The sequence below is a fragment of the Mauremys mutica genome, chromosome 2, assembly GCF_020497125.1.
Source record: "Mauremys mutica isolate MM-2020 ecotype Southern chromosome 2, ASM2049712v1, whole genome shotgun sequence".
Taxonomy (NCBI): Eukaryota; Metazoa; Chordata; order Testudines; family Geoemydidae; genus Mauremys; species Mauremys mutica.
The window spans coordinates 267,968,117-267,994,663 of NC_059073.1; the positions used below are offsets into that span (position 1 = coordinate 267,968,117).

The 26,547-nt window shown below is 38.8% G+C and overlaps 1 protein-coding gene across 10 annotated transcripts in view; it reads right to left on the bottom strand.

The window, feature by feature from the left end:
• The window catches only part of PARD3 (par-3 family cell polarity regulator), a 648,875-nt gene that overhangs the window by 148,023 nt on the left and 474,305 nt on the right, over positions 1 to 26,547 (bottom strand). For 8 of the 10 annotated variants that reach the window (XM_045004631.1, XM_045004630.1, XM_045004627.1 and 5 more), the window contains 2 exons: positions 24,504 to 24,720; positions 429 to 539 (listed from right to left, as the gene is read on the bottom strand). In XM_045004631.1, coding sequence (XP_044860566.1) covers positions 429 to 539; positions 24,504 to 24,720 — 328 coding nt within the window. The remainder of the gene's footprint in view (positions 1 to 428; positions 540 to 24,503; positions 24,721 to 26,547) is intronic. The other 2 variants (XM_045004634.1, XM_045004629.1) reach the window with 1 other exon arrangement.

Consider the following 26,547-nt stretch of genomic DNA (forward strand, 5'->3'; position numbering starts at 1 on the left):
CATAAAAACAACTAGTTATAAACTAGGTATGGAAGACTTTAAGGGAAAGATACAAAATGTATTTCAATTTTATATAAATATTTGTTTTCTCAGAAGTCTGTAAAATCGATTATAGAACCAGTCTTGAGAAAAATCAGTCTTTCACGTGCCCCAATTAAGAAATAATTATACAGCTGTTACTGATCGCATAAAAGATACTGAACGCAGTCAAAAGAAACTGTCACTGTTTATGTCCCAAACAAATCCAGTTTCTCTTTGTTTCTTTCTGTTATATTAACTATATGAACACATCAGCATTTGGCTAATTTTATCAATGAAAACCAAACTTCAGTTGCATGTAAATTCTTGAGTTTAGAAACACCACAAAAAAACCCCCCAAAAACAAAAAAACTCTCTCTACTAATGTTTAAGCAAATACTGAAGTCTACCTCTCCTGTTCTTGCTTCATTCGTATTCTCTCCTCTTCTGAAGTAAGGGCTTCCTGAACTTTAATTTTACCAGTTTTCTCAATCTTGTCATCTTTGCGATGTTTGCCAAACCTGTTAATAACAAAACATTCTAACTTGTCAAATGAACACAAATGTATTTCTCTTTCCCTAGGACAATGTTGTCCTTATTATAGGAGCAGCTGCTTGAAAACCAGGAGGGGAGACTGCCAAGATTCCTGAACCTCCATTTTTAATACTTCTTTGTTTTCTTGAGAATTTATAAAGGTGAGGTTTTTTTCTTTGTTTTTTATTATAGCATTGTATGCTTTTTTCTGACAACATTTCCGGATCACTATTTTTAAATCCACTATTTTTTAAATTATTCAACACTGTAACTTCCAGAGAATGTAAATCAGAGTTTAGTATATCAGAATGTAAATCAGAGTATAGGCCCTTCTTTTATGAACTGCAGGAGACAATCCAGAATCATCTGTATAATAATTGCTCGATAAGCAATATCAGCTCACTTCACCCTATAGCAGCAGTTGCATTGGCTATAGTGGATAGAATTCAAATTGGCGGTTTTCACCTTTAAAACCCCAAATGGTTTGAGACCTGATTACCTGTAGGATTGTCTCCCTCCTTGTGACATGCTGTCGTGATTAAGATCAGTGGAGGTGCTTGAGCTGGACCCTCCTCCTCTACATACAGGGAGAGCACTCTGCCGACAACTTCTTCATGAGGGTCCCTCACCTCTGGAACGCCTTTCCCCCACTTGGTTAGCCAGACCTCAGAACTGTTAAACTTCCAGGCATGCTGCACATCCCACTGTTTTCTCCCAAGTATTTGGGGAGGGGAATGTCTGAGGTTGGAAGTTTATTTATTGTTAGGAGCAATGAGAGAGAGAGAGAGAGAGAGTGTGTGTGTGTGTGTGTGTGTGTGTTAATTTTTACCCAATATAGATGGAATTACATATTTTATACATGTAAATAAATAAATAAATACAATATTCCTCACGTTTTAGGGAGTAAGAAAACAACAACTTTTTGGCATATTTAAAGCACAAGGGATAACATCTACATATCTATTAAGCCCATTGTGTTTATCACTTCAAAAACATTAAAAGTATTTTTTCCATCAAATGCTCTGCTGAAACTGATGAAAGTAGATAGCCACTTATGGCACTATTCACTCAGAAGTTTACATCAAAAGTAAAATGAAAGCACTAACAATGTGCAAAGTGGAGCCAGGTCAATCAAATAGCCATCCAGGCAAAACGTTTACAAACAGAAGAATACAAACTTCTCTTAAACACTTAAAAAAAATTAGTATTCATGGGTGAGAGGAAAACTTTGAACTAGCAGGAATTTATAACATTTCCCCCCCCTTTCTAAAACAAAGCCACTGTGTGGGCCGAATACATACCATACAGTGACCCTACAGAAAGATTAATCTCAGGCCACACCATCTAAAATTATACAAGGCAGCCAAGTTTATGGATCTTAGGGGTACCTATAAAAAAATGAAGAAAATGTGAACTACGCAGGTTTTGGAGTACATGGATGTTCTCTGTTTTTCCCAGGATGCTCATTTCTAAAGTAATCCAGGCCAATGAGGCATGAGGCCTAATTGATCATTAATAATTATTTGGAAAGACAGAGGACATCACAGAGCTGTAGAACATGAAACTCTCAAAGGAGGTATAATATTCTCATAGCAATTAAAATCTCTGGTTATACATTGGGACAGTTGCTTTATGTATCACATTTATAATTAAAATTCAATCAGTGATTAGCAGTACCTGGATAAGATAGGAAGAATAGTAAAGGGTAAATATGGTGGCACTAGGAGCTTTTTAATGACCTGAAAATCAAAAAGAAGTCCTACAAAAAATGGAAAAATTGACAAATTGCTAAGGATGAATACACAAGAATAGCACAAAGCATGTAGGGACAAAATCAGAAAGGCTAAGGCACAAAATGAGTTACACTTAGCAAGGGATATAAAAACCAGAACGAAGAGGTTCTATGAATACAACAGGAACAAGAAACAAAGCGTTGGTTCACCATTCACTGGGGAAGAGTTAATAATGGATGGCATCAAGAAGATGGAAGTATTTAATGCTTATTTTACTTAAGTTTTTACTAAAATTGTTAATTATGACCAAATGCTTAACACAATTAATATTAACAAGGGGGAAGGAACACAAGCCAGAACAGGGAAAGAATAAATTAAAGAATGTTTAGATAAGTTAGATGTAATCAAGTTGGCGTGGCCTGATGAAATTCACCCGAGGGTACTTGAGGAACTAGCTGAAGCATTAGTGATCATCTTTTTTAAGAACTCTGGTGGACAGGAGAAGGAAAAACATAGAACTTATCTTTAAAAAGGGTAACAAAGAAGAGCTCGGAGGATTATAGATCAGACAGCCTCTCTTTGATATCTGGAAAGATACAAATTGATTTTTTAACAATTTGTTCCAGTAAGCACCTGAAGGAAAATAGGGTGATAAATTATAACCCACATAAATGTGTGATGCCACACCAATCTAATTTCCTTCCTTGACATGGTACTGGCTTACTGAGGTCTAGATGAAATTACTTGGCGGGGGGAGGGGGGCAGACTGGTTAAAAACTGTACTCAAAGAGTAGTTATCAATGGTTCACTGTCAAACTGGAAGGACATATCTAGTGGGATCTCTCTGGGTCCAGTACCATTAATAATTTCATTTATGACTTGGCTAGTGGAGTGGAGAATATGCTTATAAAATGTGCAGATGACACCAAGCTGGGAGGGGTTGCTATCACTTTGGAGGACAGAATTCAAATTCAAAATGACCTTGACAAATTAGAGAACCAGTCTGAAACCAACTAGATGAAATTCAGTAAAGACAAGTGCAAAGTACTAAACTGTGCATGGGAAAATCAAATGCACAACTGCAAAATGGGGAATAACTGGCTAGACAGTAGTTCTGCTGAAAAAGATCTCGGGGTTATAATGGATCACAAACTGAATATGAGCCAACAATCTGATGCAGATTGAAAAAGGCTAATATCATTCTGAGGTGTATTAACAGGAGTGTCGTATGTAAGTCATGGGAGGTAGCTGTCCCACTTTATTTGGCACTGGTGAGTACTGGGCCCAGTTTTGCATGCCGCACTGTAAGAAAGATGTGGACAAGCTGGAGAGAGTCCTGAGAAAAGCAACAAAAATGATAATAGGATTAGAAAACCTGACCTGTGAGGAAAGGTTAAAAACACCTGTGTATGTCTAGTCTTGAGAAAAGACGACTGCGGGGGGACCTGATAACAGTCTTCAAATAGGTTAAGGCCTGTTCTAAAGAAGATGGTGATCAACTGTTCTCCATGTTCACTGGAGGAAGGGCAAGAAGTAATGGGCTTAATCTGCAATAAGGGAGATTTAGGTTAGATATTAGCAATAAATAAATAAATAACAGCAACTTTCTAACTATAAGTATAGTTAAGAACTGTAATTGGCTTCCAGGCAAGGTTGTGGAATCCCCATCACTGACGGCTTTTAAGTTAGACAACACCTATCAGGGATGGTCTAGATCCTGCCTCAGCACAGTGGACTGTACTATATGACCTCTCAAGGTTCTTTTCAACCTTGCATTTCTATGGTTCTATAATCTTCTAAAAAACTCCACCTGTATATCAAATAATAGTTGCTCCCCTCAAGAAAAATTATATATCTCAGGTAAGATTTTAATCCAGGTTTTGGATCCTATATGCTGGATGAAAGGGCCCAAGCAGTGTAAAGGAGCACTAAAGCCCAGTATTTGGCTAGAGGATTCCCCCAGGGCCAGAACCGTGGAAGATAGCTGCAAGCCCTGGTATATGTGGTGTGCTTTGGGGGGATGGGGGTGGAGGGAGGGGAGAAAGAGGCTGGTGGTGAGAGAAGCACCTCAGGGGTTGGGTTGCAGCACATACTGCTGTGGAGATTCCAGGCAGCACTATGCTCCATAGGCAATCAGGGCCAGGCTGTTGTAACTCTGACAGGACCCCAGTGCTGTCTGTGTTATGCCAGGAGCAGCCCGGCATTGGGAAGATACAAAGGTGACTTGAAGCCACCATGCCCCCTTTACCACTGCTCCTTTTGAGGTACACCCTTAATGTACAATGAGAAATATAGACCACACAAAAATGTAATACTCCCTCTCCACCCTAGGTAATACTAAAATAATTCTAAATGTAACTTTTTTCTATTTACAAAAGTAGTTTAATATTCTTCTAAGGATGGATATAGCATGCATTATATTATTAAACAATATCCTCTTAATAATAACATAAGCAAGCAAGAACATATCTCACACATTAATCAGTTTATTTAGTGTTTCCTTAATCCAAGTTCTGCTTCTTAAAGTGTAGTTTTAAAAACTGGTTTAAATGCTACTCTAATTGGAACATATACAAATATTTCAAGATTTTTTTTTGAGAGATTGAAATAAGGGGTGTAAATTAAAAATATCCTATCTATCCAACAGTGTGAGAAGCTGATGATAGAGAGCAACTGAAATCTTGTTCACTCTAATTGCCAACATACTCCAGGGCTCTATTAATTTTTAGCTTCTTCATTTTCCTTTTGCAGCGAGGGTCAGAGAACATTTCTATATGCATGTGAACTCTCAAAGTCAGATTCACAGTTTTAAACCTCAACTCAGCCTATGACAACAATCATATAATATCAAGACAGTTAAAGATATAAAAGGATCAATTATTTTTCTTTTATGATGTTCTAGAACAGGGTGTTCTTTTCAGACAGGTCACCTTTCCAGTTACAGTATAGCAGAAGAAAGTGCTAACCTTAAAGCCATGGTGGCAGTTTGTTGCATTATTAACAAAGAAAAGAGGGTCTGAGAACAAAGTCCTGTACTTCTGAATCTTTACCTCAAACTAGGATAACCTGTGTGTAGCCATCCAAGCAGAGTAAAGTATATAGCAAAAATCCTTTTGTTGGTCACCCAGCTGTACTAAACTGGCGTCCGCTTGCTTGAGTGAATTTTCCATCAGCCGATTTGGGGACTGATCCAAAGCCCATTAAACTTGACAGAAAGACTCTCAGTGACTTCAGTGGACTTAGAATCAGGCCCTCAGAGTTGCTCAACAATATAAGGAAAGAGTGAAAAGAGGGGAGAAAAATTCCTTAGAATGTAATGATAAATACACAGGAGAGTTCATTTCATATAAAAAAAACCCAACAGATCTGCTTTCAGATTGATGAAAAATGGTTATATGTGAGCAATGTGAATTCTGAAATGTTATCTATTGAGAATAGCATCAGTTAGAAAGAACATATCAATATCTCTGATACAACAAAAATAATCTCCATGTAATCTGCTAAATGGATTTTACTCTGATGCGTTACTGATGAGATCATTGCCATCTGCCAAATCGTCCACATATTTCATTAGAATAAAGAGCTATGGAAGAAATATGCATTAGTTGATTAATGAAAAAAACACAAAAATTGATTGAGACAGAAAAAGTTCAGTAGCATTATGTTCTTTAATAGACAAAGGACCGTCATTAAAAATTAACAAATGGTAAGTGTCTCAAGCTATTCTATCGATGCCTTCTGACGTAAAGTAAGGCATGCTCTTTTCCCAGTAGTAGTGACAAAATTTCTCTCTCTCCCTCACACACACACAACTCAGAAAGGGTATTAGCAATAAACTATGTAATGTTTTGACCCTGTTGTGTCAGCAAAATTATAAGATTTATATTCGTAATAATTCTTCTAAATAACACAAACAGTACCTCTTTTTATAGATAAAATAAAAAGTATTTTTAATTAATGTCCAATGCGATACTTAAAACAAAAGGTTCCTGATTTATGGCAAACAGATGCTTAAAATAGTATCAGCTGCTTAACTTAAAAATGATAGACTATTAACCCTGAAATATTAATGATCTTGAGAGTTTATAAGTTCTCCAGACTTTGGCAAAATTTTAAAATTAATATTTAATAAAATTCCCAATTAATGCAATGTGTGTATTATATATTACCAACATATATACAGAACATCTGGTGGGACTAAATGATCATGTTCCGCACAACCATCATTACTAACCATGAAGTCTCAGAAAACCGAGGCAGATCAGACTCTGCATGAACTGCCTCTGCAGCATCATTCTCCCCCAGGTGCCATGGAATCCCTGGTTGAACCGGGTGATATGGCTGAGATGCACGTTCTCTCATCCCCCTTTCAAACCCACAAGGATTCCCTGCTTATGTTAAAAAAAAATGGCAGACACGTTCTTCCCTCTTATGAAGAACCCACCCGGGCTGGGTTTTTTGATGCAATGTCTTTTGATGCAACATGGGCCATTGAGATGCAATGTTTTTTGATGCAACATGGGCCATTGAGATCTCTCATGCTGCAGAGGCATGTAAGGGGACCCTGCATGCTCTGTAGTGGCATAGATCTTCCATGCAAATGGAGAATACCTCCAGAGGAAACCCTGGGATTCACAGTTTATTCCACAAGAAAATCACTTGCAAAGTCTCCAAAGTCTCTACTGAAAAGGAATACCACCAACACAGACCACTATTACACAAGCTACCAACAGAGATAACTAGTATGGTCTTTGCACCTATCAGTCATCACCCTTAGAAGGCCCTCCACACCACAAAGAATGCGAGATGTATCATGACATTCACTAGGTCAGGGGTAGGCAACACGAGCTGATTTACAGTGGCATTCACACTGCCCGGGTCCTGGCCACTGGTCTGGGGGCTTTGCATTTTAATTTAATTTTAAATGAAGTTTCTTAAACATTTTAAAAACCTTATTTACTTTACATACAACAATCGTTTAGTTATATATTATAGACTTACAGAAAGAGACCTTCTAAAACGTTAAAATGTATTACTGTATTACGTGAAACCTTAAATTAGAGTGAATAAATGAAGACTCGGCACACCACTTCTGAAATGTTGCCGACCTCTGCACTAGGTGCTCCTATCTCTATATGTATCCAAGCCATCATATGCTCTCACAACCAAAATCTAGATCCACTATATTGGGGAAGAAAGACTGTCTTGTGAAATCAGGACGACTGGGCTCCGAGTCCCAGATCTGTTACAGGCTTCCTCTGTGATTTTGGAAAATTACTTAATTTCTGTGTGACTCAGTTTGCCCATCCATAAAATGATTAGTAAATCAAGGCATCCCACAGGCTTAATTCAATAACTTCAATAAAGTGCTTCAATTACTTGGAAAGGAAGACACTATATATGGTTAAATGACTATTATTTCACACCAAGCCACTTGCTCCTTACAGTCTGTATATTTGCATATCAGGTATGTAACACTTTAGTAAATCTCTGTTAAGAGAGTCCATCTTTCTGTAAACTGTTAAACATATGGTTAAACTTCTTGCATTGTTTCCTACAATTATGACCTTTTCTACTTGCCACTGTCATTAAGAGTTGTGACAAACAACTAAAAAGACACCCTGTGGCAAGTCAGAAATATGCAAGAAATTAACATCTAATCCACAATACTGCACTTTTGAACCAAATCATGTACTGGCTGGGAAGGGCACAGGAGGCAGTGACAATATACAGAAGATATCAGCCAGTCAGCAAACAGAGACCTAGAAATGTTATCCTTATTCAGCCTGCCCTTCCTGCCCAACTCACTCAGTGATGACACAGTCTACTGTGAGAGACACCATAAATTACTTACTTCATGGTGGTGAACTGTAATCTGTTAAACAATGAGTTGTGGCATCCCTGAATGAATCAAGAAGGAAAGTGACTGATTACGAAGAAAAAACTTCCATTTAGACACAACTATCTTGGTAATCAGCAATGATGAGAATAACCAAAGAAAAAATACATGACAGTTCAATGGAGATTTTGTAAAATGCAATGCATTTGGAAGTTTGCTTGAGAGTAGCAAAAGCGCTTAAGAGGCACACACCCATGAACATGAGGAACATTATTTGGTTGTATATAGCTTCGATGGTCCTAGAAAGATCACTTTTGATAAACTCAGTGCGTGCTGTTTGGCACAGAACAGAAATTTGTTTTTAAAAAATAACTCTTATGAGAGATCTGGCCAAATTAAAGCATGCTTTTAATCGGTCATGTGTTCTTAATGGACAACATATCTTTTCATTACTGTCATTTAATGCATTTACAAATGCTTTTTGTCCCTCGCTCTCCTGGTCAGTATTCACCAGTCAAGACTGTAATGCTTTATCAGGTAACTCAGCACTTAGGAGTTCTGTAAAGACGTGAACAGTAGGATATAAAAACAACTATTGGAAAATTTGAAATAGAAGATGGGGTGGGGAGTTGATCTACTGTGAGCCAATTTCCACTCACAAATTGAAAGGCAGTGTGATTCTCATTCTGAAGGAATCATTGATTAAATGTCTCAGTGCCACACTACTAGTGAATTTACCTGTTCTACAGACTGTATGAATTTTTTCTTCTGTGAATTTTCTGTTTGTGAAAAATATTACTCTAGAAGATTTCATGTCAATGCATTTCAACATTATTTTGTTCAAATTTCACTACACAGCTAAAAGGGATCTTATTACCCACATCACGGCTCCTAACGAAAGGCCTAGCATGTAAAAAACACAGGCCAACATGGCCATTTTCTTTTGTTGGATTTGTTCAATTATACATATGATGATTTTAAAAATTGTGGATGAATCTGGGTGCTAATAAAACTACATTATGTGACTTTAAATCACCAGTGTCCACTTACAGTACTTGAAGAGTGTATTTACGCTGTAGATACTCTTTAGTGTGTCCTCTTGACTACTATACCTCTAATTTCTGCTCTGTTCATTTCAATGCATTATTGTTTCAAAATACAATGCTCCAAATTGCAAATTACATCTGGCTCAAGGGCTGATCATGAGAAATACTTGCACTGCTGCCTCTGCCTGAATAACTCTGATAATAATGAGAGATTGATTGAGCTCCAAGCAACCTACATGATGAGAAGGGTCAATCTGAATATTTCTATTAGCTTCTTTTGTTAAACCTAACACTCTGCCAGGTCAGAGGCAAATAATCATACCACATCTGGTTAGCATGATTTTATCTTTCCTAAAGAAGCAGTACAATTTAAAAAATTGGTACTGGTCCAAAGGCATACCCTATAAGAAATGGTAATGAGATATGCATCATAAAACCCCATCCATTCATATTGACACTTAAGAGAAGGCAAAAATGAGAGTTGGAAGGGCAATTTTATCTGATTTTTTTAATATTAAAAACAAAGGAAGTAGACGTTAGTATTATGAATAGTCTTAATAAATTCACTTTATAACTGAAACGCTTGCATTTGAGTGTTATATACCCTCAGTATAAATGCTTGATACAAAAACCCAGTCAACATGTGCTTGGTTGGCATCTTAGTAACAAAGAGAAAGTTTTTCAGATACAGCGAATGCTTAACATAAACACAGTTAGCATCAGAATATAAATGGTATACACTGATTTGATGGAATATTAAGAGATGCATTTGTTAATTAGACCAGGAGGACTCCTCAATAACATTCCTCCTACAAATAAGTCTTACAGCCATACACTCAAACCGAAGAAAATTGGAAAGTTTACATGGTTAATCAAACTACTGATAGTTCATGTGGAACCTTCCAAAGATTAAAACTTCCCTACAGATCTCATTATCTGAAAAAATTAAAAAGTCAGTCAGCATTTTTTTCTGTCAGTTACTGGAAAATCTTTGTTGTTACATGTTTCCCAGATAATATTCTCTGTAGGTCAAATTAAGCATACATGTTATCACTTTGGACCTTCACTCTGATTCACAAATACACACTTAGTATGGGGTGAGGAAGGGAACAAATGCTTTCCAACAGAGGGTGACATAGACCATAGACAACTTGGCAGGAACCATGCTTAATTTTAATAAAGATCAGTAGCTGCCTTCATCTCCATCATGGAGGTGCACTCTCATGGAGACTGAAGGTCCCAGCATGCCATTCTGCATCTTGAGCTGCATGACCTGAATAGAGGTGGGTCACATTTTAGAATGCCCCAAGGCTACATTTTGGGCACCCCCAATTTGACCAGTAAAATTGAATGTGACTTGAACATGACAGATACTTTTTAATCATAAAGACCACACTTAAAAATACATTTTTTTAAAAAAAATCAAGGATTAATCCCAGTGGGCAGGACATCTTTACAAGGTGTCCTAAGGCAGATGTTCTCAATCCTTTTCTTTCTGAAGCCCGCCCAACATGCTATAAAAACTCCACGGCCCACTTGTGCCACAGTAACTGGTCTTCTGCATATAAAAGCCTGGGCCGACGTTAGGGGGTAGCAAGCAGAGTAATTGCCTGGGGTCCCATGCCACAGGGGTCCCCACAGAGCTATGTTGTCCAAGCATCAGCTTCAGCCCTGGGTGGCAGGGCTCAGGGATCTGGGTTCAGCTTTCTGCCCTGGGCCCCAGCGAGTCTAATGCTGGTCGGCTTGGTGGCCCCCATGAAACCTGCTCAAGGCCCTCTATGGGGCCAAGGACCCCTGGTTTACAACCAGTGCCCTAAGACACAAAAAATTAATTTATTACATACAAATGAAGTCCATGATCCTGTGCAAATCTCAAGTGGAGGTCAAAGAATAGTGGCTAAATTGTGTGTTTTAAAAAGTCTATAAATAAAACATTTCAGACACATTTTTTTGGCTTGAAAATACAAGGCCAGATCCTCCACTGGCATAAACTGGCATATCTCTGTTGCCTTCTGGGCAGCTACATAAATTTACATTGGCTGAGGATCTAGAATGCAGTGTTGAATGTTACCTCATGTGGGAAATATCATCTGTGTGAAAGATTAAGAGCTGGATTCTGTATTACAGGAATGTTTTTTTAGCACCACTGGTGCAAAGCATCTCAAAAGCTGATGTAGCCAGCGATGGAAGGATCATTTTGTTGTAGGAGGAATCACCGGTGGGACAGAGCTGGCAGACAGGCTCCTGTGCCACCCCCACTACAGGTGCTGGAGGTTGGCCAGGGAGAAGGGGGAATTGGCTAGAGATGTTCTGAGCCCTAGAAATACCTGGCTGCCCTAACAGCCCCTTAGGCTGTTAGTAGTCAGAGCTAGGATTTGACTTCGTGGTAACTGGAAGTGCAATAACTAAATCAGTTGTAAATCATGCCTTACGTTATTTATGTGTGCATACTTACTTCAGATGAGGAATGTTCTATTTTGATATAATTTAACAGAGAAATAAGATATTAATATAGAACACTCAATTCAAAATAAGAGTGTCCATACAAAGCCTCCACCAAAATAACCAGAGGTGTGAATTACAAGCAATTTAGTTATTTCAGTGCCAGTTACCATGAAGATGAGTACCTGGTTAAAACAGCCAACTGGCTGCTCTCATTTATACATTCACCTTTTAACTCCTGTTCTCATGTGATCCACAGCCACAGCAGAGGAGCTAAGCCTACTGCTTTTTCTTAACAAATAGTCTAACAGCCCCAGGAACAACAATTTATTATCTAAATCAAAACAACCCCTTCCCTGGCCCAACGGTTCTTCGGGTTCTGACACCTTCTTATGATTTGTATTCTACTGGTACTAGGCCTAGCAAGAGTGGGCTACTATTATGCTTGTTACAGTACATATTAGCAGAGCTACGACATCATGAAGGGTTTAAAAAAAAATCTCTATTTCAACTTCAAAACATACTTCCCACAGAAACATTTGCAGCCTAAAAATAAATCTTAAGAAAAGAAACACTGATGAAATTGGCACTAAGATTTGCAAAACTCTTCATATTACCAAAGCACTTTTCATACTTTTGTAGCCAAGAAAGAGAAATGAACCAGTAACGATTTTTTTGTACCGCTGATATCATCAGGATCTATTATCCAGATATCCTGCTTTGGAGACTCCTGCATTTTACTGAAGATAATGCAGTAGGTATCATTAGTTGCACGGTATCATCAGAAAAAATAAATATTTTAACTCATTAATTGCTTCTTTGTCTGGACTTCCTGCAGCTAAGCACTAATGTCTTTTTAGTACCAAGTTGTATTCTGAATGTAAGACTTTCAAGCACTAGAGGTTAAAAAGAAAAAAAGCATTAACAGTTGGATATATTTTAAATTATTTATTAGTAAGGCTATGATTTAGTCACGGAGATGGTGGAAGTCATGGAATCCGTGACTTCCAACGACCTCTGTGACTTCAGCCTGTGGTGGTCGGGAGCTGCAGGGTTCCTCTCTGCCAGTGGGGGCACAGAGCTGTGGGGTACCCCCGGAGTCTCTGGTGGCCCCCAGAGCTCCCGGCCGCTGCAAGTGGTGGGGAACCCCCAACTCCCACAGGTTGCAGGGGAACCCCAAATAGTCACTGGCAGAGTACCCCCCAAGCTCATGGCTGCCAGTGGTGGAATCCCCAAGCCCCTGCCAGCAGACAACCCCCGAGCCCCAGGCTGCCAGTGGTAGAACCCCTGAGCCCCCAGCCACAGTGGGGGAAACCCCAAATCCCCCTGGCAGAGAACCCCGGAGTCCTGGGTCATGGGTGGGGGGAGCCCTGAGCCACCGGCGGCAGGAACCTGAGTCCCTGGCTGCCAGGAGGGTAATCCCTGAGCCCCCGCCAGCAGAGGACCCCTGAGCACCGGAATCCCCAAGCCCCTGGCCTCTGCAGGCAGCAGGGGAATCCCCGAGTCCCCAGTTGCCAGCGGTGGCAAAGGAACCCCCAAGCTCCCAGCCCCCATGGGCAGAGGAGGAACCCCCAAGCTCCTGGACACCGTGGGCAGCAGGGAGCCCTGCAGCTCACACACATGGCAGGGGAATCCCCACAGCTCCCAGCTACCGCCGACGGGATTACCCCACAGCTCCTGGCCCCCACGGGCAGCAGGGGGTCCCCAGAGCTGCAGGTGGCCCCCAGCTGCTGCAGCTGCTCAGTTGCCTCGCTTCAGGCGGTGTGGGGATCCACAGAACCCCATTTTGTCAGGTATATTTTTAGTAAAAGTCAGGGACAGGTCACGGCTTCCTGTGAATTTTTCTTTTTTGTCCATAACCTGTCTGTGACTTTTACTTAAAATATCCATGACAAAATCTTAGCCTTATTTATTAGATGTTCTTGTTGAGATGTTTAATAGCAATTCAACTTGCATTCTAAATACTGTTAGTATAGCTCCTGTCTAATGTGCTAGAGGCCCTTGATATTGGTCTAAGGTGTACTATATTCATGTTCTTTATTGCAGTGTTCATTAATACTAATGCAGCTTAGGGCTTACTAGTTTTTATATTAACCCTTTTATATGGAATGTATATAGCCGATCCATGAACTCTGGTTCCGATTTGAAGTTTTCTTACTGGGTGCTAGCTACCTAGCATAATTTTTAAAAAAAGCAAATATACAAATATTTCCAGCCATTTAGAAACGAGGCAATCCACAAAACAAACAAAACTTAACACAAGTATTCAGCAGTTGTAAATGCTGTATGTTATTAGCCTATTAATATTTTGCACTGCAAAAGTATCCTCCATCAGAGGATCTGAAAGAACTATAAAATACAGTAATGGGATAGGGATTATTCCCATTTTACAGATGGGGAAACTGAGGTACAAAGACCAAAGCCCAATTTTTTAAAAATATTAGGCATTGTGACATTTAAATCTCATTTTCAAAAAAGATTTAGCACTTAGGACCCTAAATCCTATCAACTATTAATGGGATTTTGGCACCACAGTGCCTAATTCTAACAAGGAATATCCCTATAAATTTAGCATTGTGGAACTATAATGTATATAAGTACTAACCATAAAGATGTATTCACAACAGAGCATGGAAAGACTCTATAGTAGCCACTATAATAGTATGACAGGATTATATGTTAAAAAAGCACAAATCTCAGTAGATCTATGGATAGTGTCTCTGGGCCAAGTAGCACTGCTCTCCACTGCATGACTTAAAGGTGTATTTAACTTCCTAACATGAATTTATTAAAAAATAAATAAATCTGACTAGCTCTGTAAATTAAGAGGCAACAAAGATGCTGAAGGTGGTGCTGGAATATATGGAATCTATAAGGATCTTTTCTGAGGAAGTGATCTTTCAAGAATCATTTCCAGTCACCCCATATCAGAAGCTAGCCCAAACATGCTTTGCAAGAACTGCTGATCAAGTGAACACACTGCAGCAGGGTCTACTTTACAAACAACAGTAACATTTGTTTGCACTCCCATCTTTTGTAAATTTGCACATAAGCAGCAAAAGTTAATGTGCAACAGAATACCACATTAGCTGCTGAAACATTGTTGCACATTAAAAAGGTTTACTGCAACTTTGCAAACATGCTTACCTGAAAGCCATAAAAAGAGCTATACTAACATATAATGTCAGGTCTGTTGCAGTGCATTCCAATCAGTTCTTCACACTGGTGATGAGGGGAAAGCTCCTTGATGCAGGAGCCACTCTAAACAATCCTTGAAAGAAATTTTAACATATGATATTTTACATAATCCATTACCATTTTGGAATGAAGCCTTATTTAACAAGTTGTCCCTTCTGAGCTGACAGATGAATTAGCTGAGCTCCAGTGTATACATGCTATAGAACCACTGCTCACAATTATACAAAACGTGAAGAGGGAATGTAAAACAACTTATTATTTTTAAAAAGGAATATAAAATCTCTCCTTTAGTGACTGACTGACCTCATTATGTTAAAGGTCCTATTTAAGTCCTATGCCTTGAGATCAAAATGAGGAATTTCAGAGTTAACACTGAAACTTCATTTTTACTTTACTGATCACTAGCCAAACAACATTTTTTAGGTTAGAGGTGCCTCAATGGAACTTGTGTGATGTAATAAGAATTTCCTTTTATCAGTTTTAAATTTGTTGCCTTTCAATTCCTTTAGACATCCCCATGCTCTGTATTATGAGAAAGGATAATAAAAAGGAAGTGTACTTTATGCTAATCATTATTTTGTATACTTTTATCATTCTCCTCCTATTTGTTTGTTTTCCAAAAAGTCCCAATCATTTAAATATCTCTTCTGATGGAAGTCTTTCTATGCCTCTAGTCATTGTCTGCCACATATTTTTTCAGGTTGGACAACCACAACTGAACACAGTATTCAAAGTGAGGGCATGTACATACAATGGCATTAGAATATTTTCAGTATTATTGTCTGCCCCATTGTTTCCTCGTTTGAGTGCCACTGTTCAATTCCTAGAAGTTTACATTAAGTTGTTCACAAAGACATCTAGGCCTTTTTCCTGAGTGGTGGTTGTTCAGCAATGTGTATGAGTATTTCAATCACTGGCCCTGGTATGACTCTTTGGGCCACTCTACAGTAACAACCTTTTCCCATTTTGAAAATAGATCATTTACTCCTATTCTTCGTTTGTGTCTTTTAGTCAGTTTCTAATCCAAGACAGTACTTTACCTTTCTTCCTGTGACTATTTATGATTATTTGGTTCCCTTAATAGCATCTTGGAGGGCCTTTATCAAAGGCTTTTTGAAAGTCCAAATAAATTATATCAGTAAGTTCTTTTTTATCCACTGTTTTTGTGATCACACTCAGAATTAGGGTTGGCTGGAGAGGAATAATTTTCCTTTACAGAAATCCTTCTGGTTTATCCCTATCGTATCATGTTCATGGATGTGTTTTATAACTCTGTAATTATTTCAACCAATTAACCTGGTCCTGAAGTATGGCTCATTGGTTTGTAACTCCCAGGATCATCACTCACACCTTTTTTGAAAGACAGGTTCAACATTTGCTACTCTCTAGTACAGCAGCTGATTTCTCTACACTTTCATTCATGTAGATTTCACCTAGGCTAGAGGGCTTCACAGATTGTGCTCTGTATTTATAGACACAGTCTTTTTAATTGTGCACTACTGATCTACAGGAATCATTTTGTTCATTACCTCAGGCTAATCCACATAGGTATTTCCTGTGCAAACAAGTGTTTACTACAAATGTAATGATTTTATTCTCTAACATAACACAAGGAAGTACTAACAGGAGGCATTAGCATTCCAACACACTATGAATACAGATCAATGCTCATAAGAAGTGAAATGCAATATTAAGTTAAAACTCTATTCCTTAGAAATTGATCACTCAAGCAAATGTCAACCTAAGTAGTTCAACAGTCATCTGACTCAGTCTATTCCATTTTTTAAATACAATTTTACATTCATTTTCTTTTAACAAATACAAAACATTCTTAAACCTATTTTCAACCAGAATTTTAAAGAAAGACTACAGCTTTAAAAACAAAATATAGAATCAAAGCATCTCTGAACTATTATGCCAATATTACAGATATCCAGCCACTATCAGTTGCAAATTAACTCTCAAAAGAAATGTTTCCAGCACACATTGCAATGAATGTCATTAACAGATCCTTCACTACTGAAGACAGTATTTATTTACCATACTTTGTTAGGGACTGAATAGTCCATAGCCTTCAATTTTCACATCAATTGCAGAAAAAATTCCCATTTTCTATATAGACTAGAATTGAAATTGACTTAGAATATCTAAACTGTCAACAAATTATTTTACGAAAAGGTTTGCTTTACAGAGATTATAAAGTAGGTGTCATCCTTGACACTTCCATTCTATATTCACACTGCAGATCTGGAAAAGAAACGTTAAGGAACGTCAGAAAGGGTCTTAGAAGACTCAACTGTCATGCTATGTGCCTCCTTTTGCTTGCTTTGCAGTCAGATACTGTGTTGTAGATGTCAGAGGTTCTCTATTTAAACTCACTGACAAGCAAAGGAAGAATACTGAGAGAATATGTTATCAGCTACTATGGACTTGTCTTTGGTAACAGGTCAGACACCTATTTCTGTGTGTGTTAGAAACAGAAACCCTGATTCTACTCAAATTAAAAAAAATACACTATACCCACATCAGATTTACAAGTTCAAGATTTACTTGGGAAAAATCAAGTGGTAAGAATCCATAGAGCAAAACCACTGTTTACTGTCAGAATGACAAACTAGAAAGCCACATAAGATTATGTTAATCTCTCATTTTATATCCATCTTTCACAATTACACACCAGTACTTTTTGTATGTCATTTAAAAAGGGATAGCGTTTACTACTCACTTACTGTAACTGCATTCTTTAAATCACTGCCAGATTATGTGAGGTTGTTCAGTTAGCAATGAGAAATTTGCTACATTAAACCACACACATATGCACCAATTAGATCTCAGTCATAAATAACTATAACGCCTGATGTTTTCAGAAGCAAGCAATGAAACACCATTATGTTAAGGTCTATTTTCCACAAAACAACTGATTATAATTGCCAAGAGGGAGTGGAGAGAAGGAAAAGAAATGAGACTATGAAAAGTAAGGGAAGAGGAGAGCTGGAGGGGGTATTGTTTTCTTTGTCTAATAAGAACATAAATATTTTCATGCCAGGCTTTTCGTTAGCTTTATTAAACCTTCTCTCTTTATGTCCATATTTACTTTTAATTATAAAGTAGGAATTGAAGAATAAGAAAATTCTCTGAATGAGAGTTATCAAAATAAAAGTTCTGGGTAATAATCTATATCAGGGTAACATTTGCTCTATGGCTGATTTCTTTTGAAGACTGATGCTTCTGTGTTCTCTCAGTACCTAACAGAAATCTGAACCAGGATCAGAGCAATCTGGACAAGACGGAACCTAGACAAGCTGGTGGGTCATGAATAGGATTCCCCCAGCATAACAGAAGAGGATTGTGCCTCCTCTATCATAAATGGGAGAAATATAGTGCAACCCTTACCCTGTGTAATTCAGTTAGGGTTCTACTAGATTCCTGACAGGTTTTGGACATGCTGATAGCAGCAATGCTCCATAATACATTTTTCTATCTGTGGCTGACTAGATGTGGACCTTGCTACAGTTATGCACAGTTTGCTACAACCAAGCTGGATAACGGTAATGAGCTAGATATAGAGCGGCCTTTGTCAAGCTCCTGAAAATTCCAAATGGTGCAGAACAGACCAGTCAAACGTTTCGGTGGGGTAGGTGCCTGCGCACCATGCTCCCAACTGGATACTAATACTGCTTCAGGTGGAGTTCAAGGTGCCAGTGACAATCTTCATGGCCTGAAGTGTCCTGCTATGAGACATGAGCTCTCTGGAGCTTCTGCTGGGAACACAGCCTTTAGCGAGCAGGGACAGAAAGTGTTCTTGGCTGACAAATTCCAACCACTGGAACTTGCTTCCCCTTAATTGTTTACCAGAGCCTTGGTTTGGCAAGCTTTACCTCTTGCTACAAGGCATTATTATTCAGTGAGCCTTATTGCCTCTTTTTTAAGTTATTGGATGTTTTAGATCAGATCACTTTTTTTTTTAAATCTCTACGAAGGTTGGGGTGCTTTCCAGTTATTCTGATTTGTCCGTGTTTCAATACTATTGTAGAGCATTAGGCACTTCTGCCGTATATGTTCACCTTTAAAGGTCTGGCGATGGTTGGTAAAGATTGAAAAAAGAAAGAAAATATTAAGTTTGAAAATATGGAGGTTAATTATTAAATATTTGAAATGACTGAAATTTTAACTGAAACACTTATATAAGGACTTATTTAACCCTACACCTTCAGAAAATGCTCTTTTCAAAGTCGTCTTCAAACCTATTGCAAGAAAAAATACTTATGATTTGCTTTTCGTCTCTTCTCAGACACCATGACAAGGAAAACTAAATGAAAAACATGATGTAGGCAGCTCAATCAGGAAGCTGTGTAACAGACAATAGTAATCTGTGTATGTTATTCTCCCAAATGCCCAGTCAGAGGTCTCAGATGGCTAATGTGGTTGAAATGTGTAATTCAAAGCTACCAATAATATATTTATGAATCTGGACATGTTCAGTGCACTCTGGAAACGGCTGTGTAAAAAAGACAATACTATATCTGATTTCAGCTAAACAAGGTTTCAAACTAAATTATCTATTTCCTCTTGCAGAACGGGATGAAACAACACTGTAAGGCTCCCAGTAATCATTTTAAATGTAATTGTAGGATTAGATTCTAATGGTAATATGGGAATATTGCATTTGCATTGGCTTTCCAATGTGACAGTTTACCCATCTGTGCTCTACAATAGTCGAGAGATGAGATGAAGGCCTGGCATTGTATGGTCAGAGCTTTACGTTTTCATAAACACCATAGGCGAAATCTTGAAATTGTGTCCCCATTCCTGCTAACACTTATGCCCTTTAAACAGATGGTGCTCTCCCATTGACTTCAATGGACTAATCCACGTGCTTAAAGTTGTAAAGGTGTATGCTCACTTGATTGGGGCCTTAGTTCGAACACAGGCAAGTATAATTAATTTATATCATAATATCTTTATCTACCCGTTTCATAGTTAAATAATATTCATTTCATGAACAGCTTCCAAAAAACAAATACTTTTTTGCATGTCTCACACAGATGCCCACTTACCTTTTTTGGCCAGCTCCAAACCCGTTTTCATACCTATAAATGCTGATGCCTATTTACATTCAGACCATTTCTCTTATCATGCATTTGATTCAGGCTCCCTCTCCCCTTAATTTATATTTGCAACCAGATGTGATTGGAAACAGCAGCTTCACTGCTTCAAGAACCGCTGAAGGCTGGAAAAATCAGCTTCTGTGTCCTAATGTGGAATGCTTTTATTTCATTTTTGCTCAATTGGCCTAGGTATAATAACATTTTATCTGTTCTCTTTACCCGCATCATGAAACCTGAAGATCTGGTCTCCTTTCCTGAGACTGAACAGTTGTCCCTGTCCACTTGCTAGGCCCAATCCTGCTACCATGAAAACCAATGGGTGCTTGGCCATCAACTCCCTTGGGAAAAGATGAGGCCCATAAATCATATTAAAGAACTCACCATGGCTTAAAAGAGAGTCACCCAGTTTGAGTTTGTACTAAGCCACCTTTTAAGCTGTGATGCCACTGTATTACAGAACCAAGCTCAAGATCCTGCCCAGGGAAACACGTTGAGCTGGATGTTAGTGTACCTGGTCCTGACTAACACAGCTCACCACCTTTATGGAAACTACATTCAACTTGATGCCCAGGGGAGAAGCAGGGTCTTCTAAGTGGCTACATTTACTATGGCAAAACTGCACGGGTGATACTATGGCCATAACTTGTAACACAGGAGCTAAGAACAATCACAGTACTCACTGCTTTGCACTCCAAGGGCAGAGCAAACATAGCCTATCTCACTTTCACAAATAAAAGCACACTGGATATTAGGGAGAAAATCCATATGCAATTTTCCTTTTCCAGTCCTCTCCCCAGAAGTAATTGCACACAGCAGAAGCTAGTCACATTGCTAAATGTGTATTGGAGGTACTCAGATACCTCGGTGATGAACTTGTACAGAATAGAATAGTGTACAATCTTCTGGGCATTCCTAATAGTGAAACATAAAAGCCAGCAAAACAACATCTGAATTTAGCAAAAACTATACTTCCAGCTTGTATACCAGGCCCCAGAAGCTGATTCTTCAATATTTTGCATAAGTTACCACGGCAACAAAGGCCTTTTCACTGAACACAGTTCCACGTGTATATTAGTATCCTGTATTTAAATATGAGCTTTGGTGTAAAGGAATAATTTTGAACCGAATCACCTTTTCAATTGAACAAGTTACTTACACTATTCTCTTCACCGCCCCCCCCAAAATATGTATATCACAGAAATACACACGTTAGAATGAGTGATCATTGGAATACCCAGGCCTGATCCTTCAAGCTCTCCGTGAACAGAACTCCTTTGAAATCAATGGGAATTCTGCATATGAAGGGGTTGTAGAATTGGACGCTTAATTTCTAATCCTGATATAGTCATTCGGAGTTGTACCAAATTTATTTCTTCTATTTCATAAAAGTGGCAAAATAATGTAAGTGTTTAAAAGGTTTATTTATTACTTCAAACTTGCAGTAAGGATCTTAAGGGGAATTTTTGGAAATAATGATTCTGTGCTGAAGAGGGAGAAATGTAACCTATGGTCTCTAGTGGGAGTTTGCATTTTACACTACAATTTAACGAAGATCCCAGTACCAAATCCTGAGATTTTAATTGAAGAGAAGCAGACTTATTTTTGTGCATTATGTAGGCGCCAGTTTATGAGCTGTCAGTTTGCATATAGGCAATAAAAAGCCCCTTGGCTAAATACAGACACTGAAATAAAGTGTCAGTTACAGTAATTCCATCCCATAAGTGTTCTTGTCCATGCAATGTAATGAAGAAAGATTATCTTAAGATAAGTTAAGTGCATTGAAAAGAAGCAAAAGAGGAAGGGGAGGAAAGAGATGGAGAAATACTAAGAATTTTGTGAGGCACCAAAACACCTAACTATATTTTAATTATGGCTTAAATATTAAATGTTATTGGTACCATTGGTATCATTGTTATTGGTTTTCTATTTACCATATGTATGCTCTTTCACAAGTTACCAAACTATCAACTGCATCAGATGTGTAGAAATACAATGCATGTGACAGGCAGAATTGGGGAGGGATAGCTCAGTGGTTTGAGCATTTGCCTGTTAAACCCAGCGTTGTGAGTTCAATCCTTAAGGGGGCCAGCTAGGAATCTGGGGCAAAATCAGTACTTGGTGTCCTGCTAGTGAAGGCGGGGGCTGGACTCAATGACCTTTCAGGGTGCCTTCCAGCTCTATGAGATAGGTATATGTCTCCATATATTAATAAAAAAGTGGCAACTGTTACCTTACAAAATGCAACACATTTCATCACTCAGAAAATTATGGAGAATGAATTAACAAAGCAAATCTAAGCACTGCAAGACTACGAGAGATAATTACTTAAATGAACACTGAAAGACAAGAGGATCATGATCCTTTTTGAAGAGCCAAATTACTGTTGTTTTCCAAATTAAAGATGTCCCGGTGAGATGCTTAATGTATATGACACAATCAAGTTGATTTTATATTTAGTTGTTGATGTCATATAAAAATTTCTATCAGAAAGCGTTCCCTCTTCTACAGCAATTTCCATTTGGAGACCTCCAAGTGATGCAGAAACATAATATCTTTATGAATCTCTATGCATTCCGCAAGTTACAACATATGAAAGGACCCCTGAGCTCACATGGAGCTCCACTACCTCGATGGTGCACGCAGGTGGTCTACCTATATGTTTTGCCTTGCAAGATTGAGCCACTAGCCTCGCAGAATCCCCATGAAGTGGATATTTGAACCATCATTTTACAGAGGAGTAAAACTCAAGAACAAAGCAAGAGTGTCTAAGTTGACCCATACCTTATAAAAATCCCTCATTTCAAGGGACATCACTCATTTTACTCCCCAAGTTATATACATTCCACACAAGTCTGTTACTGAAAGTGATTTAACATCAGAAATGAAGAATCACAAAACTGTGGCTGTAGAAAGAGTTACTGACACTAAAGAAACAAAGTTTCCTGCATGACTAATTTGTGTGTACTCCTCATTCTGATCCTTTATCACACGCTGTATACCAAACTTGGGCATTGGCAAATTGAGAGGTATGTGTTGTAGCACTGACTGATCTCAACAGGAGTGGATGCTTGGCACCTCTGAAAATCAGGACCAAGGTCATAGATGGAGTCTGTGGCAAAGTTGAGGACAGAACCCGGATTGCTTGATTTCCCACTTCTCATGCGTTAACTACAAAGCCTTACTTCCCCCTAAGATAAATACATGCAACTTCAAAACAAATTGATCTTATAATTTAGCTTTCTTTAAAAAAAAAATGACAAGCTAACTAATCCTGCAGTATAATTCAGAGACATAAAACAACTGTCAAGCTATACAGAGAACCTACCTTTAATGAATTCCTCATAGAATCAGAAATGTTACAGGTACTAAATTTTGACTGAGCTTAATTGAAGTGCTGTACCTTTTCATGGTGAATTATTATTAATGAACCATAAGAATGATACCAGTAACTCAACTTCTAATTACATTTAAGTAATGAACTTTTGCACACACACAAAAAGACAGACACTACCTTTGGCATGGAACTTTATTTATCCTTGCTAGCTAGATGAAAGGTTTTGCTTACTTTTTCCCCTGACCACTTATGGGAACTAAAGTTACTAAACCCATACTTAAATCTGTCTCCCACACTGTGATGCAATCTTCTTTGGACAACTGTCATATCTAGATGGAGACAGCAGGTGGGATCCTCACCTCTGCTCTGGCCCCTTTACAACAAGTGGAAGGACCAGAGTGGCATAAAACAGCTCTCAAAGCCCGAATTCCAGTTGGGAGAGAATTCTCCCAACACACAAACTGAAGTGGATCACCACCCTTGCTGTCTTCCAAGGATCCACTTGCAAGTCCTGGCATAGGGAGTATGCCTTCATGCTGGAGGCAGTATGGGTGTGAAGTGCACAGCACTGTGGTCCATAGAGCAGCCTTAGACAGGCCCACAAGTTTCTCTCAAGTTATGATTGGGACCACTCCAGCTCCCAGAAAGGCCCTTGATAAGAAGGTCACAAAGGTGGCTTAATGATGCCTTAGCTGTCCCTCCTTCAGACTGCAAAATTCTTCACTGCCTCCTGAGGAAGTTTAGGCTCCGTCCAGACTACCCGCCGTATCAGCGGGTAGCGATCAATTTTTCGGGGATCGATATATCGCGTCTCATCTAGACATGATATATCTATCCCCAAACGCGCTCCCATCGACTCCGGAACTCCACCGGAGCGAGCGGCAGTAGCGGAGTCGACACGGGGAGCCGCGGACGTCGATCCTGTGCCGTGACAACCCGAGGTAAATCGATCTAAGATACTTTGACTTCAGCTACGCTATTCACATAGCTAAAGTTGCGTATCTTAGATCGATCCCCACCCCCGGTGTAGACCAGCCCTTAGCATAGAATCACAGAAGTTCACAACATGGTGTTTTAAAGGTATGTTCAAATCCTTGGTAGCTGGGAGCTTGTAGTGAAATATATATTTGCAGAAGGGCTAGCACAAAGAGGCCTTGTTCCCAACTGGGGCCTTTGAGCATTAGTAGACTACAAAATATGAAGCTCCATTTTGTTATACATTCTCATAATCTTCGATTGCATAGCACCTACCTGAACATGTCTCCTAAGCCTTTGAGCATTCCTTTCTTTGCCTTAATTTTATCCTTCTCTTTATCACGGTCTTTCTTCTTGTCCTTTCCAGCCTTTTTTCTGTCCCCTTTATCTTGGCTTCCATTCATCTGTCTCTCTAATGAGTGGGATGGCTGGTCACTTGCTGTGGACACAGATTCTCTGCCTGATCTTGAACTCTCCTCTGTGTCTTCCTCCACTGAAAGAGTAAGAAAAAATTATTGGTGGGACAGGAACAAATAAATAAAAGAGGTTTTTCAGCATATTGTGGAATATGTTTTAGAGCAAGACATGTGCATAACAACTAAGTAACCATGTGACATTATGTTGTTAACCCTTGATTACTCATTCTGCGAGTTCCACATCTATGCTCTCCATGACTCTTTTTACCCTGTAACTTCTACAGGGAAGAGAATGAGTGTGTATATTCTGTGAGGCACATAGAACATTGTGGAATAACAGTACTGATCAATAAACAGAGTTAGCCAATAGTGCTGCTAACTGGCTATTTGTGTTGGTGCTTAGATTCTATAGTGAGGAGAGCTTCCCCCGACCTGTGTAGCTCAAAAGCTTGTACCTTCACCAACAAAAGCTGGCCCAATAAAAGAAATTATTTAATCTACCTTGTCTCTCTCATATCCTGGGACTAACACAACTACCACACTGCAAAAAAAGTCATTTAGGAGAGTTGACCTTTAATACAAGCCTTTAGCCTTTTTTTCTTCAGCAACAAAATATCACAGTGAATTTGATGAAATAACTCATCTCCTTTAGCAGTTTATTTTTAAAAAGTTACAGTTTTACTCCTCAAAGAAGTTCCATTGGTTGAGGTAAAGACTCTAGAGGGGCAGGTTACGTCATCTGGAACAAGACCTTCTAAGTGTACATTATGAACTGTTTCAACCTGGACCCACAGAGAGACTATATATAATTTGGAACACATATTCCAGAAAGCCTGAAGAGAAAAGTGACAAAAAAAATATAGTGGTAGCCATATTTCTAAATGATTCTCCATTCTAAAACTGGAAAAGCTTCCAGTGGTCCAGTGAAAATGAAACGCACAAAGTTACAGACACATTTTTTGGCTCACCATCATCAGCTGCTGAAGTATCTGAGACATGCCTGAGCAGTTTGTTATTCTTCTCTAGGACCACAATCGATGGATTTAGCCATCTGACTCAGGCAATACTTGTCCAGTAAGCATTCTAGATCTCCTAGAATACCCCATCAATCCACCAGCCTTAGACAAATATATTCTGAAAGTAATATTTCAGGCCAGGCAAATGTGGGTATAGACATTTATTTCTAAACCACATTGATTATAATTTTGAATCCCAAGCAACTGAAAGGTGAAAGATCTAACTGCCTCATGCTGTTAGTTCTTCTATTGTGGATGCCTGGAGTAAAGCAGCTAATCTACACTACAGCAGCTACAGCAACACAGCTACGACGCTGCAGTTGTGCCTCTATAGGCCTGTAGCGTAGATGCATGTTACATGGACAGAAGGGGGTTTTCCATTGATGTAGGTAATCGACCTCTCCGAGAGGCAGTATCAAGGGTCAATGAAATAATTCTTCCATCAACCTAGCTGCAACTACAGTGGGGATTAGGTTGAGTTCACTACTTTGCACTGGGTGCAAATTTTTTCACAGCCCTGAGCAACATAGCTAGGTTGACTTAAGTTTTAGGGGTTGGCCGGGCCTGACAAATTTTCCACTGTAGGTGCACTTCCAATATTCAGGCAATTGTAACTGAGAAGATAAGACTGAAACCTTCTCAAATATGTCTACATTACTAGTATTAGTGCTTTTGAGGTCACTGTGTTTACTGCTACAACTGGAACATAGGGATGTATTTAATGATTATAAAAAGTTTAGATCTGGACACAGAGGACCACATTTAAAAACAAGCAGTACAAAATAAATTTAAAATCTGATACACCTTGCAGTCGTATATTTATTTACTTTACTTCGCTAGTATTTTAAAGATGAATGGATTTTGACCTATGGCTGTTCATATTCAAAA